The sequence below is a fragment of the Notechis scutatus genome, chromosome Z (genome assembly GCF_049901735.1).
Source record: "Notechis scutatus isolate UNSWTSFEM ecotype Mainland chromosome Z, rNotScu1.2, whole genome shotgun sequence".
Lineage (NCBI taxonomy): Eukaryota > Metazoa > Chordata > Lepidosauria > Squamata > Elapidae > Notechis > Notechis scutatus.
Window position 1 is genome coordinate 125,073,184 of NC_142025.1, and position 18,315 is coordinate 125,091,498.

An 18,315-nucleotide genomic window follows, 5' to 3' on the forward strand; every position below is an offset into this window, starting at 1 on the left:
GGTTGTTTGGGGGTCAGTGCTGTCTCCGGTTGGCTGTGCGGTTGATTTGGATTCTGAGCAGTTCGTAGGCTGGTTGTAGGTCAGTGTGTCTGTTGATGGAATTGCTTATGGAGTGCCAGGCTTCGATGAACTCACGGGCGTGTGGGGGTGTAGTAGCATGGCCAGTGATTTTTGTGTTGCTAAAATCGAACTGGTGCTGTTTGGTATCGGTGTGGATAGAGATTTAGGATTTGGGATCGTGGCATTTGGGCCGCCAGCCGGTGTTTGTTGTAGTGCCAACACTTGGAGGGCAGAGGGCAGTCTTGAGGCCAACTTCTCATGATGCCCAACATTTTATTTATTTATTTATTTTATTTTATTTTGTCAAGCATGTATGAGAAAACAAGTGTTAGTATGAACATAACATATAAACATGTAAGTATAAACGGGTATAAGTATATGCATACTAAATAAGTATGAATAAATGGGAATAGTAGGACAGGGATGGTAGGCAGGCTGGTGCACTTATGCACGCCCCCTTACAGTCCTCTTAGGAATGGAGTGAGGTCCACGGTAGACAGTTTAAGGTTAGAGTTTTGGGGGTTTGAGGATGTAACACAGAGCATAGTCAAGCCCAGCTGTGCAGAATTAGGACTCCACCAACCTGTAACTTCTAGGGGGGGTCGGAGGATTCTCTAGCAACTTCCTCAGCAAGGCACAGAGGTGATCCAACACGACTTGGGCTTTGGTCTGATTGGGCCCCGCCTTGGTGAAATGCGCTACAACATGATACTTGGGGGGAGGGCCTTCTCCTTGCAGCGGGACCATCTTCCTGAGCTTCTCTGCAAGCGCTGCCTGCGGAGAGAGGAAGAAAAGGAGGGAAACCTTCGGTCATGGGTCCCAGCCGAGGTAAGCCTTCCTTCCATAATCCCATCAAACCTGGAATTAAAGCGGCCAACCTCAAACACCAACCCAACCACTGGTTGTAGAATTCTCTCTTGGGGAGCATTTCAGGCCAACAACTCCAGCTTTAACAAAACACAAGGAGGCAAAGTCCATCTCTCATAGAGAGGAATAAATATAAAAATAAAAATAAATAAATATTTCCACAGAGAGGAATAAAAGCACCTGAGGGCAGCACAAGAAGCAGTGGATGGAAACTAATCAAGTAGAGAATCAACCTAGAACTAAGGAGAAATTTCCTGACAGTTAAGAATAATTAATCAGTGGAACAACTTGCCTCCAGAAGTTGTAAATGCTCCAACACTGGAAGTTTTTAAGATGAGATTTGATAGCCATTTGCCTGAAATGGTATAGGGCAGTGATGGCTAACCTTTTCGGCACCAAGTGCCCAAAGCAACTGCATGCATGTGCATCCCTAAAATGCAATGTGTGCGCACCCCGTGCATGAGCCCTGCCCATGCATTCGTGCATGACCGCACATGCGCCCCTCCCCTGTGTATGCATGGCAGAAACCCAAAGACCAGCTGGCCAGCAGGAGGCACATGCGTGCATACGCAGCAGAACTGAGCTGGGGCGACAGCTCGCGTGTCCAGAGAGAGAGCTCTGTGTGCCACCACTGGCATGCATGCCATAGGCTCGCCATCACAGGGATCGGATTTCCTGCCTAAGCAGGGGATTGGACTAGAAGACCTCCAAGGTCTTTTCCAACTCTGTTATTTTTTTGTTCTAAATATGCCACAAACTCTTCAACAATTTGTCTCTTATGCATCTTCAGAACTAACACGAATGGATCTCTAATACAGGTAGTCCTTGACCAATTGAGCCCAACATTTCTGTTGCTAAGTGAGATAGTGGGTTAAGTAAGCTTTGTCCCACTTTACCATCTTTCTTGCCATGGTTGTTCAGTGAATCACAGCAGATGTTAAGTTAGAAACATGGCTGTTCCCCATTGACTGTACTTGTTAGAAGGGCTCAGAAGTTGATCACACATGATCCTGGGACATTGCAACTGTCATAAATATGAGTCAGTGGCCATCTGAATTTTGACCACGTGAACATGGGGAACATGCAATGGTCGTAAGTGTAAATCATATTCATAAGTCAATTTTTTTCAGTGCTGTTGTAGCTTCAAACAGTCACAAAATGAGCTGTCGTAGGTCAAGGACTACCTGTATTTTTCCATGATCTGAAAATTCAAGTCTGTCCCTTCTCCCGCCCTGAGCTACTAGTATTTCTCCTTGCGTGCAGGTGGTACTATTTTAATCATACCAGAACATATACTAGAAACCTGGTTAGAATGCAGTATTGCAGGCTAACTCTACCCACTGCTTGGAGTTCAATCCTGACCAGCTCAAGGTTGACTCAGCTTTCCATTCTTCCAAGGTCGATAAAATGAGGACCCAGATTGTTGGCGGCAATAGGCTGACTCTATAAACCACTTAGAAAGGACTGTAAAGCTCTGTGGAGCGGTATATAAATCTAAGTGCTATTGCTCTATACTGAGCTTCCATATCTCCATGTTTTCCAGATCTCCCCACTGCTTCAACCTTCCCTTTACTCACCAAGAAAACTGTTTTTCCCTGGCCAGGTTCACCGCTGACAACATAAAGCTTGCCACCGCGCATCTGAGTCGCTGTGGTATTCAGAAGTTTCGTCCGGGCACAAAACCTTCTTTGCTGTGATTCCTGGAAAGATTCTTGCAGAGCGTTTCCTTCTTCTTCCTTTGAGCCTGTTGTGAGTTCAGATTCACTTCCCTAAGTTGAAAGATGAGAGAAATAAAGCTCAGTTTATTTCTGAATAAACTTTCCTGACAAGCTCAATTATGGAAGAGCTCTGAAAGAGGGCAGATGTGAAGATCCTTGTTACTTCTCTGAGCTTGGTTGTTTCCTTGCAGTCCTGATGATACAGTGCAGTTCACTTCAACTGCTTGGAAATTCATCAAATTTGGTATTCACCACATTATGACGAGAAAATTTTGTCCCAGAACTTGTCATTTATTTGGTACTCAATGTGCAAGCTAGAACTTGTTACTCTTGTTTACCTCATGACCCGCTATCCTTTCCAGTTGAAACAGAAGGTGACGCATTAGTCACATGGTAGCTCTTGCCCTGTGTACCTACCTTGAAATCTTATCTTCACTTCTATGGTCCTTTTGTGTATTTTTCCCTTTTTTTCCCTCATCAATACAGGCAAAGTGAAGCTTTTGTTCTATTTAATCTAAGTATGTATTAATTTTTAGAATCATTTCTCAGGTAGTGATATACAACTCTATCTTTTTGCCTATTGTCTCAAAATGTGCATCGCACATTTTGGTTTGAGAGCACGTTAAAATTTATTTATATTGTTCCTTATTGGAAAAACATGTTTGGTATTCATCTTGTTTGGTACTTATCATGCCTCCTGGAACCAATTAACGATGAATACTGAGGTACCACTGTAGTTTGGTAATGAAACATTTGCAAGAAAACAACCAAGGTCAGAGAGTGCCAAGGAACCCTCATTTCAAACCTAAGCTATAAATATTCTCCTTTATTGGTAATTTTATTGGTTTGGATCAGGGGTCCCCAAACTTGGCAACTTTAAGACTTGTGGACGTCAACTCCCAGAGTCCCTCAGCTGGCTATGCTGGCTGGATAATTCTGGGAGTTGAAGTCCACAAGTCTTAAAGATGCTAAGTATGGAGACCTCTGGTTTGGACAAAGCTCAACAGCATTTTTTTTTGTGTGTGTGGCTGTTGATAAAAATAGGATTGCCGAAATGATTGAGATGACAGATATGTCACAAGAAGAAGAAGACTGGTAGTTTTCAGGTACCTCAATGAAGTGGTGCTGGAGGCATTTCCACACATCCTGCATGACTCTGTGGCCAAAATCTTCAAGGCCTTTCACAAAAGGCTGGCCTTGGGCTACTCCACCCCACTGACAGGAATAACTATGAAAGAAAGGTCAGGTTAGGACACATTACAGGTAGTCCTCAACTTACAATTATTTGTTTCGTGACCATTAAAACTTACAATGGCACTGAAAAGTGACTTATGACCTTTTTCTCACTTACAACCTATGGGCACACAATCAAAATTCAGAGGCTTGGCAACTGGTATGTACTTATGACGGCTGCAGTGTCCCAAGGTGACGTGGTCACCTTTTGCGAACTTCTGACAAGCAAAGTCAATGAGGAAGCCAGATCCACTTAACAACCATGTTACTAACTTAACAGTTGCACTGGTTGACTTAACAACTGTGGCAAGAAAAGTAATAACATGGGACAAAACTCCTTTAACTACCTCACTTAGCAATAGAAATTTTGGACCCCAGTTGGGTTCGTTAATTTGAATTAATTCAAGTCATTGTAGTTCTCCCTCTTACTCCTCAGATATCACAGTACATACACAATGATCACTTCCTTTACCTGCTAAAGGCGGCCAAGCTTCCATGTTTCCTGAGATGTCCCTTCAAATCAGCCATGTGTTGGGCAGCTTCTTCCGATTCAGCCCCAAAATCTTTCTTCCATGCTTCTGGAACGGAACTGGAAAGAGCGAGAGAGACAGACAGCTCAAAATGTACGAGGAAGACAACCCAATCTGTTGAGAATTGCTGTTTGGGTTAAAAAGCACCACTGGAAGGCGTGGAATGAACTGGAGAGAACAGGTAACGTTATCAATCTGGGGGCGCAGTGGTTAGAATGCAGTATTGCAGGCGAAACTCTGCCCACGGCCTGGAGTTCAATGCTGACAGGGATCAAGGTTGATTCAAGCCTTCTATTCTTCTGAGGCCCGTAAAATGAGGACCCAAATTGTTGGATGCAATAGGCTGACTATGTAAACCGCACAGAGAATGCTGTACAGCACTGTAGACTTAGACTTGTCTACACTACACTAACCGGCATACATTAAAATGAAATTTTGTTGCAGACAGCTCTGAGGGGGCCACTGCCTCCAATATACACCACATAAACATGATAAAAATATGAAAGAAAGAAAGAAAGAAGAAAGAAAGAAAGAAAGAAAGAAAGAAAGAAAGAAAGAAAGAAAGAAAGAAAGAAAGAAAGAAAGAAAGAAAGAAAGAAAGAAAGAAAGAAAGAAAGAAAGAAAGAAAGAAAGAAAGAAAGAAAGAAAGAAAGAATCATGTGGCTTGTAATGCCTACAAATATATTCTTTTTATTAAGTACCTGAATTAGATTTAAGTAACAATAGCAATAAGACTTATATACACTGTCCCCTAGCACTTTGTAGTATTCTCCAGGCAGTTTACAAGATCAGCATATTGCCCCCAACAATCTGGGTCCTCATTTTATCGACCTTGGAAGAATGGAAGGCTGAGTCAACCTGGAGACCCATCAGGATCAAACTCCAGGCTGTGGGCAGAGCTAGCCTGCAGTACTGCATTCTAACCACTGAGCCGCCAGGGCTCCTAGTAAGCGGAAAGGTGCTCATAGGATCTGCAAATTAGTTGAGAAAAACAATTTACCCAAGAAAGTCAGGCTCTCGTAGATAGAAAAATGCCCTAGATTCTGCTGTGGGATCATGGCTACCATTCAGGAATTGAACAGCCTCCAGTTCTGTGATGGAGCGTCCTGATGGATATGTTTTCACCTGCAGGGAGAATATTCAAACAGTAGCTCTTACTCTTAAGAATCATCTCAAAAGCTGTTTTGTCTTTGATCACATTTAGCTCTGGGTAAGACTTGATTCCCTTCATTTTCTGCCTTTTCTGTCAACACTGATTAAGCCCACAAATTAGGCCCAAAGTGCTATCTTATGTCTAAGTATATTTACCTATGTTGTACAGCTCTAATAGTATTGTTATCCTTCTCATTTTCTCTACTACCCTCTCTTATTAGTATCATTATTATGATTATTATTATTCTATTGCTCTGCATATACACTTGGACAAATAAAGTGCCCTGCCCTGCCCTGCCTTGTCCTGTTCTACCCTACCCTACAGTCAACATTACTCTACCCTCTACTCTACTCTACCCTACCCTATCCTACACTCTACTCTACCCTCTACCCTACCCTACCCTAATCTGTTTCTATGTTATTTTCCACAGACCTTGTCCCAATAATTGTTGGGGCCACTAAATCCCACCAGATCTGTCTGCTGATAAAATACACATTATGCAAATCTCTGCCAATGTGAACACCCCCTACAACAGCAAATCCTAAATCACTGCTTTCTGCACACCAATTGATGTTTACTTTTTTATTCATTTGGGAAAGGAAGTTTATCAACCTCAGCAAACTTCAGATAGGTGGACTTCAACTCCTAGAATTCCCACCCATTTTAAAGTCATTGAGGTAGAGAAACACTGTTCTGCACCGTCAACAGTCAGATGCTGGCTGGGAAATTCTGGGAGTTGAAGTCCACACATCTTGCTGAGGTCAAGACACACTCTTCTGGATCATCAACATCCCAAGGTTCACATCCGTGTTATCTCTCACCCATTCATACTGCGGTTCCTCCGGCAAGGAAGTCTCTTTTGGGACATGGCCGTAGCGCTCCCCAAGGATTCCAATGAAGAGGTCACTCCGGGAGACTTCGGACAGACACAATTCCACCTGCCTAAAGAAAGAGGCCTTGGTGACTCTCTTCTCCCACTCCTCAGTTTTGCTTCAATCCCCTCTTCTTCCCACACGGGGAAACCCATGCAAGATGACTTTTTTTAAAACAGACTTTGGTGTCTCAGTACATCGTAGGGTGCTGTGCTTTATTAGCTGCAGAATAATAGTTGCAAAAGAGACTTCAGGAGTTTAATGGAATGTGTGAATGACCGTGGGGGCCGAGGGAAAGACCTGCTGCCTTTGAAACAATCAGACAAGTGAGGCAGGAGCAGGGGTGGGCTTCAAAAATTTTAGTAAAGGGTTCTCTGCCTGGTTGCTGGGTGGGCGTGGCCATGGTGGGTGTGGCCTAGCCAGCCTCCTGCACCACGGGAGGTGGGGTTGCCCTGTCTGAGCTCCAGAGGCTTTTTCAAGTCTTCCGGCTCCAGAAGCCAGAAATGGGCCCATTTCCGGCCTTCCCGAACTTCCAGGAAGCCCCTTTTTCACCCTCCCTGAGCTTCCATGTGTGCCTGAACTTAGCTGCATCCAAAATGAGCAGTGTGGGGACTCCGGGGAGAGGAGGGGTGGGTGGGGCCAGCTAGGAGTGGGACTTGGAGGTTCTCTGAACTGCACAGAATCTTAGCTAGGGGCTAAGAGATCAATGGTCACAGGGAGAAATTTAGAAAGAACCCATCCTAATTGTTCAGGTAGTTAGAACTGGCGGCACTTTCGCTGTCTTCAAAGACAGCCCCAAGCAGAGTGTATTACAGTAGTCTAATCCAGCGAACCTTCAGGGTCCCTGAGACTCAGTTCAAGGGTTTCACGAGGCCAAGCAAATACTTTAAAATACTCAGTTTAATTAGAAACACAAAAACAGAAAAAACTGACATCATAAACAAGACCTAGTGCTCTATCCAGTCTACCCTTCGAGTTTGTTTTTTATTTATTTCTTATTCATTTTTATGATTTATTTTATTTTTTATTTTTTGAGGCAAATGGCCAGGAAACATATTGAAACTCAGTTACAGATTATCAACCAACTACCTCCGCTAGAAGTTGGTTCCAAGCTTCCACTACCCTTTCTGTGAAGTCATACTTTCTAATACTATTTTTGAACTTCCCTCCTGTCAGTTTGAGGTTTTGCTTAACAATTTCTAGCGCAATTGATAGGTATAACCCACATAAACCAAAGGTTTTTGTAGTGCACCATCATTATCAGGACTGTAAAGAGATCCTGAGACCAAAAACTTTGAAATCCACTGGTCCAACCCAGAAAAGATAACATACTTCTTGCACATATTAGAATAACAGAGTTAGAAGGGACCTTGGAGGTCTTCTAGTCCAACCCTTGCTCAAATAGGAAACCCTATACCATTTCAGACAAATGGTTGTCCAATCTTGTCTTAAAAACTTCCAGTGTCGGAGCATCCACAACTTCTGGAGGCAAGTTTTTCCACTGATTAATTGTTCAAATCGTAAGGAAAAACATTTTTTTCTTCAACATGTATTCTGATTTACTCGTCCCCCACTCCTTCCCCATAAGCACCCCACATACTTGTTCCTCTGGCTCTCGTGCTCCGTGATTCCCCAGCGCAGATCAATCTCCTGGATTGCTAAGCAGAACCTGGCTGCTCGTGCGCGAAGCTCGGGAAAAACAGAGCGAATAAGCAGGTCACGTTCACCATGCATGTCCCGGAAAGTAGAGGAGACAAAAACCCTCACAGAGCGCCACCTGCAGGAAAACAGGAGTCAATACCCAATTCTCCATCCAGAGTAATTCATGGCCTTTCTCACTAAGGTAAAGATACCCCTCCCACATACGTGCTAGTCGTTTCTGGCTCTAGGGGGCGGTGCTCATCTCCGTTACAAAGTCGAAGAGCCAGTGCTGTCCGAAGATGTCTCCATGGTCATGTGGCCAGCATGACTAAACGCCGAAGGCACACAGAATACTGTTACCTTCCCACCAAAGTGGTCCCTATTTTTCTACTTGCATTTTTAATATGCTTTTGAACTGCTGGTTTGGCAGAAGCTGGGACAAGTAATGGGAGCTCACTCTGTTACGCGGTACTAGGGATTCGAACTGCTGAACTGCAGAACTTTCTGATCGACAAGGTCAGCGTCTTAGCCACTGAGCCCCTGCATCCCCTTTCTCACTACTTCCCCTGTAAAACCACCTGCTCCGGGGCAAAGGGATCAAGGACACAACTCCAGGTTCCTGCTGAGCTGTCGCTGTTCTCTGCTGCTTGGGCAAGCCGTGAATCTCGTCAACTTTGCCAACGTGTTCCAAGAACCGGGAATTGCCACATTCAGACATAAACCTGGTCAAAGTAAGAAACGTCTTTTGAAATCTAGAATTTCCCAGTAGACAGTAAAGCGGACACCAGACACCAATTGGCTACTGAGAATTCTGCTTTCGTTCCAACTGCTTCTTTAAACAGTCACTAGTTATCAAAGCTCATTTTGTGGCCTGGTGGCGCAGTGCTAGAATGCAGTACGGCAGGCTAACTCTGCCCGAAAGTCATGCCGACTAGACAACATTACAGTGGAAATGTGGAAAATAAGCCTAAACACAAATAGAAGCAATCCTTGAGTTATGCCCACTTGTTCAGCAACCAGTCAAAATTAGAATGATCAATCTTCACACTAGTCCTGGAGGCGCAGTGGTTAGAAGGCAGTAAATTATGATTATCTTGTAAAACATGAATGAATAAAAGTATAGTCAAATGATTAATAATGATACTAAGGTATTTGATTTTTGATTGAAAGTATGAGATTATATGCAATGTGGTTGTGATTGAGGACTGCGAAATGGAAGCACAAAACAATTTGTGGACCAACCGGCACACTGTATGTATACATATGGAAGATGGCTTGATGGTTTTATGTTTTGTTTGTTTATGTTTGTTTTTAAAAACCAATAAAAACTTAAATTAAAAAAAAGATTAAAAAAAAAAAGAAGGCAGTATTGCAGGCTAACTCTGCCCACAACCTGGAGCTCGATCCTAACTGGCTCAAGGTTGACTCAGTCTTCCATTCTTCTGAGGTTGGTAAACTGAGGACCCAGATTGTTGTTGGAGGCAGTATGCTGACTCTCTAAATCACTTAGAGAGGGCTGTAAAGCACTGTGAAGCGGTATAAAAGACCAAGTGCCATTGCTATTATGTAAACTCTCTGCAGTACTTCCCATTGTGGAAACAGCCTTCTGTGGTCCAGTGAGAGCAACCCCATAACAAAATGTAATCATTCACACATCAAGCAAACCATCCACATTCATTTCTATCCACTTGTCTAGCTCCAGGGCTTACCTGAACATCTGCTCGCTGAAACCATGGATTACCACATCCTTCCTGGATTTAAAAGTTCTCTTCTCCCTAAAGGTGGAAGGCAAAAAAAAAGTATACCTTTAATTGCGCAGCACACTGCTACTTCAGAATTCTCTTTAACTAGACAACCTGTGTCCCCGTTGGGCTATTTCAGAGATATTCCTTACCTAAACAGAAAAACAGAAGGACCAGAGGGAGGCAAAAAAGCAGTGGGAGCAACTTTCTGACTTCCCAATAGCTTCCCCATTGACTTATCCCATAGGAAGCTAGCAGGAAGTGTTGAAAAGAACAATCACATGTCTGCGGACAACTACAGTAATATGGTAACACTGAAACAGCCACAACTTTGCCAAATTTTAATCCCATGAGAACTGTAGGTCCTGGATTTTTGGGTACATTTTGTAAGTTAGTCCATTTGAGGTACATGGGTTCAAAAATTATAGCCCTAGGTTGCACTGTTTATCCCAGGTGAAGGTTACAAACAAACAGACACAAGAGTTTTAGTAATATATGGACTTTGGAAGTGCTTCAGAAAGGGTACATCAAGAAAAATAAAAGTAAATGAACAGTCTAAGGAAGGACCCATTTTCCCTCCTTACCCTGGCTCAGCACAGATATTGATGAAAAGGCAATCTGGAGCAACATGTTGGCGATACAGCTGGAGACAAGAACCACTTAAGTTTTCAACATCAGAGCTTAGCAAGAGAATCGTATCCACCTGGAGTTGGGAAAAGAGAAATAAGAGAGTTCTGTAACACGGAGGGACACATCACACTGCATGTAGTAAAACTCCAAGTCTGCAGAGAAACTGGACTTTTTATATCTTTCCATTTCCCACTATCCTGTCAGAGCTGAAGAAGCTGCCATTCGGCCAAACCTGTAGTAAAAAACCAGCTACTAATTTGGCCGAACAGGTATTTCTTTTTTTTTCCTCCCAACAATCAGCTGTTCCGACATCAGCTGTTCCGGGATCCCCCTTGCTGTCTTACTGCTTTGCCCAGGAGGCTTCCCTGAGTCCCAGGAGGCAAAAAATGCAGTGTGTGTGTGGGGGTGTGTGCATGCGCCCCCATCCTGTGCTCCGTTTTTGGCCTCCTGGGCCTCAGGAAGCCTCCTGGGAGCAAAAACGGCCTCCCAGGAGGCTTCCCTGATCCCCAAAGCCAAAAAAACAGAGCGCGGGGCATGGGGGAGGTGCTGCAATAAGAAGCAGCCACGCCCACCCAGTCAAATGGCCATGCCATCCTAGCTACGCCCACAGAACCGGTAGTAAAAATATTTGCATCCCACCTCTGATTAAACCTGATGGATTTTTAATTGATCCTTTTGTCCAGCCTGTCCTTCTAATTGAAAGCTTTCTCCATTTTTACCATGGACTTACATGTTCCCGCCGAGACAAGAAATCCTTGATGACGTCCGATGCCGACCAGTCGTCACTGTAGTACACTGTATTGTACTGAAAGAAGAAGTATTGGACACATCAGACACTCCTGGATTCATTCTTGTAAATGGGTCAGGTGTAAAAACCAGGATCATTCGTGTAGATAGAACTTAAAACTTATATGCCGTCCCTTAGTGCTTTATAGCAGAGTTCCCCAATGTCTCTGGCTTTACAGAGCAGTTGGGGAAGGGAGAGAGGGGATGGTTCTGCATGAGCAGCCAGCAAGTACACATGTGAATGCAGCTCCATTTGCGCAAGCAGCATGCATGCAGGCCTGCCACTCAAGCAAATGGAGCACGTGTGCATGTGCTCGCCCACTGCTCACGCAAAAGCAAGGATGTGCATGTGTGTGCACACACTCACTGGCCATTGCCGTGGCCTGGTTGCAATCCCCTCACGGCCCCCTAGTGGGCTATGGCCCAAAGGTTGGGGACCACTGTTTTACAGCACTTTCTGAGCGGTTTACAAGATCAGCACATTGACCCCAACAATCTGGGTCCTCATTTTACTGACTTCAGAAAGTTAGAAGGCTGAGTCAACCTTCAGCTGGTTAGGATCAAACTGCTGAGCGTGGGCACAATCAGCCTGCAGTACTGCATTCTAACCACTGTGCCACTAGGTCTCCTATTACTCCATATATATATTTTGGCAGCATAAATGTAAATAGATTACAGCATAAATGATTTATTGAGGCCTACACACAAGAATCTGGACAACTAATAAATTGGTGCTAGATAGAGGTGAATGGAAATCAAGGAGGACTTGTGTTGGAACATAAGGATTCTAAGCTGATGACATATTTTACTCCACTGCCACCACCCAGCTCTACCTGCTTGTCTCCTACAAAATGAAACTCTACTGTAGATTCACTATCCTGCTAATTGGCCCCGAGGAATCTATGACTCACAGCCCTTCCTGTCTTCATGTCACTTTCTCTTCCTACTTCATTATATAGAGGGGAGGAGAGAAGAGGGAATTTGGTTAAATTTTCTCCTATTGTTTTTTGCAATTTTCATTGTGCAAAGTTATACACCCTTCACAAAAATTCCCTTTGGGGAGTAAGCCATGCTATGCTTTCTTACACAGAACAAAACCGAAGGAGAAAGTTGAAGAAATTAAAATCAGAGAACCTAACTAGGTATAGTTTACACCAACCATAGTCACCAAACATCCCCTTAAGCCCCCTTGTCGATTTACACAATGTGTGATCATTTATATTTATCTGGATAAAAGCAAAACATGGTGAGGTCTTACCGTGTTCTGTAAGGTTTGCACATCCTTCAACACGGAACCGGTCATGGGAATCGCCCCCACAATGTCTGAAAAGTTGCAGAGGAAAACCTTACCCTGTTCACAGACCGAATATAACATGGAGCCCAGCAACATGGCCAAGTCCCGGACCTAGGGAAAGAGAGGGGAAAAGTGACATTAAGAGAGGCACACCAACTTACAGCCTTTTGTTTAGTGGCCATTACAGCAGCATTGAACAAAAGTGATGTATGGCTGGCTTCCACAATTATAGCCATACAGCGTCTCCATGGTCACGTGATCGAAATTTGATCGATGGTCAACTGGCATATATTTATGACGGATACACTGTCCCAGGGTCATCTGAACACCATTTGCAACCTTCCCAGCAGGCTTTTGACAAGCAAAGCCAATGGAGGTAACCAGATTCTCTTAACGACTCCATGTGTCAACTCATAAAATATTTCTCTAGTCTTTTAAGAAATACCAGCAGAAAGAGAGGGGGGAAGTTTTCAAAAATAATTTCTAGGCGACCGAAGTTTCTGGCACACAAGATTATAACTGGAGTGTCACGACTCCATTGCTGCACGAGATGGAGCCGAGACACCTAAGACTCGATAATTTATCCCGAGGAACGGACTTGCTTGATTGTATCTGTGTCAGCTGTCTCTGTGTCAACATTAGAATAAGATGGTCTGATGGGTAGAGAACTCCAATGAGACAATCCGATAATTAAAGAATCACAATAACATCCTACTCCATGGATGGATGACAAGTGGACAAAATCACGGGTGGTGGTATAGTTAGGAGGTGGGGCCAGAACGGGACAGGGTAAGAACATGAAGGTAAATGGAATCGCCGATATGGGACTGAGGGAAATTTACCGCATCACCGATACGGGACTGAAAGAAAATTACTGTTGAACCAAATCAGGAGCTGGGAACCCATGGCTCTGGAGCCGGATGTGGCTCTTTCATCCCTCTGCTGTGGCTCCCTGTTGCCAATTGGCTCCACAATTGATAGGGTTTCAAGTGAGGAAAAAGGACACTGCTGTAGGAGGAGACTCTATGGTGGGAGAACTGGACTTCCGGTCAGCGGAGCAAAAAGAACGCCACACTAGGAGGAGACTTTATGGTGGGGGAACCAGACTGCCGGTCAGCTCCACAATTGATAGGGCTTCACGTTAGGTCAGGTAGAGGAAAAAGGACACTGCGCTAGGAGGAGACTCTATGGTGGGAGAACTGGACTTCTGGTCAGTGGAGGAAAAAGGATGCCGCACTAGGAGACTTTATGGTGGGGGAACCAGACTTCTGGTCAGCTCCAGAATTGAATGGGGGGGGCTTCCAGTTAGGACCTTCATGGCTCTTTGAGTGTTTAAGGTTGTCGACCCCTGAACCAAATGAAGGGCAGAAAAAGAGGGAGAACTGAATGACAAATGATAACTGTTTACCAACCGTCATGGGATTTTTCTGATCGTTGCAGCTATTCCTGTCAAAAGTTGGACAATACATATTTTTGCCTTGAACACAAGATTTCCCCAATTGATAGCAGTTGGAGATCAAGATGAGAGTCCTTCCAGGAATGGGGTGCATATTATGCTTGACTGATAACCCAACTGCCGTCTCGAGAGCCTGACAGTAGCGTTGCAGGAGCTCGGCGGTGTAGTGAACGACTCTGTGAAATACAAAAGTGAGAAAGAAGAAAGTCTCTATAAACAGAGGGATAGAATCAAGATCACGTGAAGTGCTAATACTCACTTTACAATGCCTTGGTAAGGCCACACTTGGAATGCTGACATCACAGAGTGCTGTTGTCTTCCCAGCAAAGTAGTACCTATTTATCTACTTGCATTTGCATGCTTTCGAACTGCAAGGTTGGCAGCTGAGGTAAGGACAGGAGCTCACCCCATCAAGTGGGGTATAGATCTTGAGCCAGGGCTGCCAGTTCTAGCCCAGCATCTTAACCACTGAGCTATCATGTCACCCCATTACTACAGTCTAAATCAGAGGTTCTGACCAGTTCTGGAGAACCGGTAGCGAAAATTTTGAGTAGTTCAGAATATCATCTCTGACTGGCCCCGTCCCCATCTATTCTCTGCCTCCTGAGTCCTAGCTGACCAGCTAGGTCTTTTTTTTGTTGCCCTGTACAGGAGAATGGAGCTGGAAGGCAGGTCAGTGGAGTTGGGAGGGAATGCAGATTTTACAGTATTCTTCCCCTGCCACACCCACCAAACCATGCCTACCAAGCCATAACATGCCCACCAAGCCACACCCAAGAACCGGTAGTAAAAAAAAATTGAATTTTGAATCACCACTGGTCTAAATCCTACAGCCAATACTTCATTCTCCCTCTCCAGAACGTCTGCTATGCACAAAGACAAGGACAGTCTACAGCCTCCTACCTGGATTTAAGCAGTTTCTTCTTCTCCTTCTTCACCATCTGAAAAATAAGTGGGATCTCCATGCAACCCCGTACATATCGGCGTCTTTCAAAATTCATTGGTAGTTTCAATAGCTTTGTGACCTTTTCGACGAAATGTCGGTTATTCGGGAAGGGCTTGTCTAAAAGAAGAGAAAAAGATGCTCAGGGAAACAAGGAAGGAAGGTCTCTGTTTCTTCATTTGCAAATAGATACTTCTACCCATAGGTAGCCTAGTCAACCACATCAGCTTTTCCGACTTCATTGACATTCATCCCTCATCGCAAATGAGAGCAAATATACATGTCCCAGGATAACGTTGCAGGATCCACTCTGGGTCAGTTACTGGGACAACAGGTTTTGTCTTCCTAGCTTTTTGTGGGTCGTGCTGGAGCCCATCCTCAGGGAACTTCTCTGTAACAGACACTGTGCTATTAGAGAGAAGTTCCCTGAGGATGGGCTCCAGCACAATTCCGAAAGGATGTATTTTAAAAAATTCAGAATGGGACAAAATGACTTAGAATAGGGGTCCCCAACCTTTTGAGCACCAGGGACCGGTTCCGTGGAGAGAGATTTTTCTGAAGATCGGAGGGTGCATGGCAGTGGTGGAATTTAAAATGTTTTACTACCAGTTCTGTGGGCATGGCTTGGTGGGTGTGATGTGGCTTGGTGGGTGTGGCTTGAATGGTGTGGCCGGGGAAGGATACTGTAAAATCTCCATTCATTCTCCACCCCACTAACTTGCTTTCCAGCTCCGTTCTACTGTGTAGGGCAATAAAAGAAGACCCAGCCGATCAGCTGGGACTCAGGAGGCAGAGAATAGATGGGAGCAGGGCCAGTCAGAGGTGGTTTTTGCCAGTTTTTATTTATTTATTTATTTATTTATTTTATTTTATTTATTTATTTATTTATTTATTTTCCAATTGTTTACAAGATAATAAGTATAAATGTATACATAGTTGTGAATACATGAAATGGGTACATATAAGAAAAATAAAAGAATAAGAGAAACAATAGGACAGGGACGGTAGGCACGTTGGTGCGCTTATGCACGCCCCCTACAGGCCTCTTAGGAAAGGGGTGAGGTCAATAGTAGACAGTCTAAGGTTAAAGTTTTTGGGGTTTGGGGAAGAAACTACAGAGTCGGGTAGAGTATTCCAGACATTGACCACTCTATTGCTGAAGTCAAAATCTCTGCTACCAGTTCTCCAGAACTAGTCAGAATCTGCTAAATATCACCTCAGGTGCGTGGTTTCACATGTTATCTGCATCCCATGTGTTGTTTATATGGCCAGGTTTCTGGTATGCTACGGTCTGGTGTCGGTCCGTGGACCATGGGTTGGGGACCCCAGACTTTGGAGGCTGTTTCCAATGGTAGTAAAGAATTCACAGCGATTCAACCCAGATTAACTATTCCTCACCTTTTTCCTTAAGTTCTTTTTCCAAGTCTAAAATCACTTTGTAGGCTGAAAGGAACCGGAAAGGAAGTTGTTTGCTGCGGATGACAGAGTCCTGAGAGAAATACCAAAGGCAGAAATAGAATGAAAATTATTAACTTTAAAGGATAGAATAATCTAGTATGAATTTCTCCCAGAATAGAACCTGCAAGATAAGTGGATTTCAGCTCTCAAAGACTCAAGATCAGCCTTACTGGCTGAGGAATCCTGGGAATTAAATGTCTAGCATGTTTATCCACCCTGCGAGAAGCCAATCATGGTAGGGCTTCAGGAACATAAACATCCCCCCCAAAAAATTTTTTCCCAAAAGGCAACTGTACATTCTACATTTTTTTAATCTGAAAATGTTTTGCTTCCATTTCAAGAAGCTTCTTCTTGAGTTTTGTTCCATTTTACAGCCTTTCTTGCCATAGTTAAGTAAATCACAGTAGTTGTTAAATTAGTAACCTGGTTGTTAAATGAATCTAGCTTCCTCATTGACTATGCTTACCAGAAGGATGCAAAAGAGGATCATGTGACCCTGGGACACTGCAAGTGTCCAAATTTTGATCATGTGACTACAGGAATGCTACAATGGCGGTTAAGTGTGGCTTTGGGCGGTTAAGTATGGCTTTCACTGCCGTTGTAACTTTGAAAAATCACTAAACCAATGGTGTAAATTGAAGATTACCCGTATAGATGGACTTACCTTATCCTCAAGGCGCTTTAAAAGATGTTGATGGTGCCTTTCGCTCACCCCAGACTTCAACATGTTCCGCAGGTTTCGTAGCATTGCCATAAAGGGCAGTTTCCTTGAATCTAAGGGGAAGCAAGTAACGGTAGATGGTAATTTTACAGTTGAAATTCAGCAAGCAGAAGTAATATATTTCTTTACTTTCCACACATATATTTAAGCTTGGGAGGTGGAGGAATGGAGTAAAAAGGGATGCCTCCATGTCCCCCAATAGTTAATATTTTTCTGCTTATATTTTGTAAACTTTTTAGCATCATCTGCTTCTATTACATCCCCTCTGGCTATGATTTAATCCTACTTTCCGCTTGCAGTTTACATGATTGCCATTTAAAGGAAATAATTTTCATTATGTTGCTCATCATTACTTTGTTATTACCATGATATATTATTACATTCTTTGTTTAGCCTTGTCACTTAAATACAGAAGTGTAATAACACTTCAATACATATAAATTAAAGTGTATGTAAAAGGTATAATTCAGAGTTGAATAAGATTAAAATGTGACTATGTAAGCATTAATAAATACAATCTGCAGTGTGGCATATTGTATTGCAAGTCATATTATGCAATACATTAGAGAGTAAAGTGTAGCATAATGTAATATAAATACAATTATAGCACTCCTGCAATATTTGTTTGTAAAAGTTTCCAAACTTGTTCTATATATAACGTCACCCCAATTTCTTTTGATCTTTTCTCATCAAATCAGTTTCAACTCTTAGTAATCACAGGGATTACAGATAATCCTCAATTTATGACCACAATCAAGTCCAAAATTTATGTTGCTAAATGAAGATATTTGTTAAGTAAGTTTTGCCCCATTTTACAACTGTTCTCACCACATTTGTTAAGCAAACCACTGCCCTTGTTAAATTAACAACAGTTGTTAAATGACTCTGTCTTCCCCCGCCCATTGACTTGCAAAAACCCATAATGGCCACAGGCTGAGAAACCTTGATTTATGACCATTTTTCACACTTATGACCATTGCAACATCCCGTGGTCACGATCTACATTTGTATGCTTGACAGCTGGTTGATATTTATGACAGCTGCAGTGTCCCGGGCTCATATGACCATGTTTTGCAATTTTTCGACAAGCAAAGAAAATGGAGAAATCAGATTCAATTTAACAACCGTGTCACTAATTTAACAACTTCAGTGATTCGCTTAACAAATGTGGCAAGAAAGGTTGCAAAATGGGACCGAACTCACTTAACAAA

General features: G+C 43.3%; 1 protein-coding gene across 8 annotated transcripts in view; it reads right to left on the reverse strand.

Annotated features, from left to right (window-relative positions):
* The window catches only part of TEP1 (telomerase associated protein 1), a 98,736-nt gene that overhangs the window by 56,385 nt on the left and 24,036 nt on the right, over positions 1-18,315 (reverse strand). For all 8 annotated transcript variants that reach the window (XM_087945136.1, XM_087945135.1, XM_087945138.1 and 5 more), the window contains 16 exons: positions 17,048-17,157; positions 16,324-16,414; positions 14,886-15,045; positions 13,939-14,158; positions 12,491-12,637; positions 11,177-11,251; positions 10,401-10,519; positions 9,784-9,849; positions 8,653-8,796; positions 8,034-8,210; positions 6,383-6,503; positions 5,409-5,533; positions 4,351-4,467; positions 3,756-3,873; positions 2,505-2,696; positions 644-834 (listed from right to left, as the gene is read on the reverse strand). In XM_087945136.1, coding sequence (XP_087801262.1) covers positions 644-834; positions 2,505-2,696; positions 3,756-3,873; positions 4,351-4,467; positions 5,409-5,533; positions 6,383-6,503; positions 8,034-8,210; positions 8,653-8,796; positions 9,784-9,849; positions 10,401-10,519; positions 11,177-11,251; positions 12,491-12,637; positions 13,939-14,158; positions 14,886-15,045; positions 16,324-16,414; positions 17,048-17,157 — 2,173 coding nt within the window. The remainder of the gene's footprint in view (positions 1-643; positions 835-2,504; positions 2,697-3,755; positions 3,874-4,350; positions 4,468-5,408; positions 5,534-6,382; positions 6,504-8,033; positions 8,211-8,652; positions 8,797-9,783; positions 9,850-10,400; positions 10,520-11,176; positions 11,252-12,490; positions 12,638-13,938; positions 14,159-14,885; positions 15,046-16,323; positions 16,415-17,047; positions 17,158-18,315) is intronic.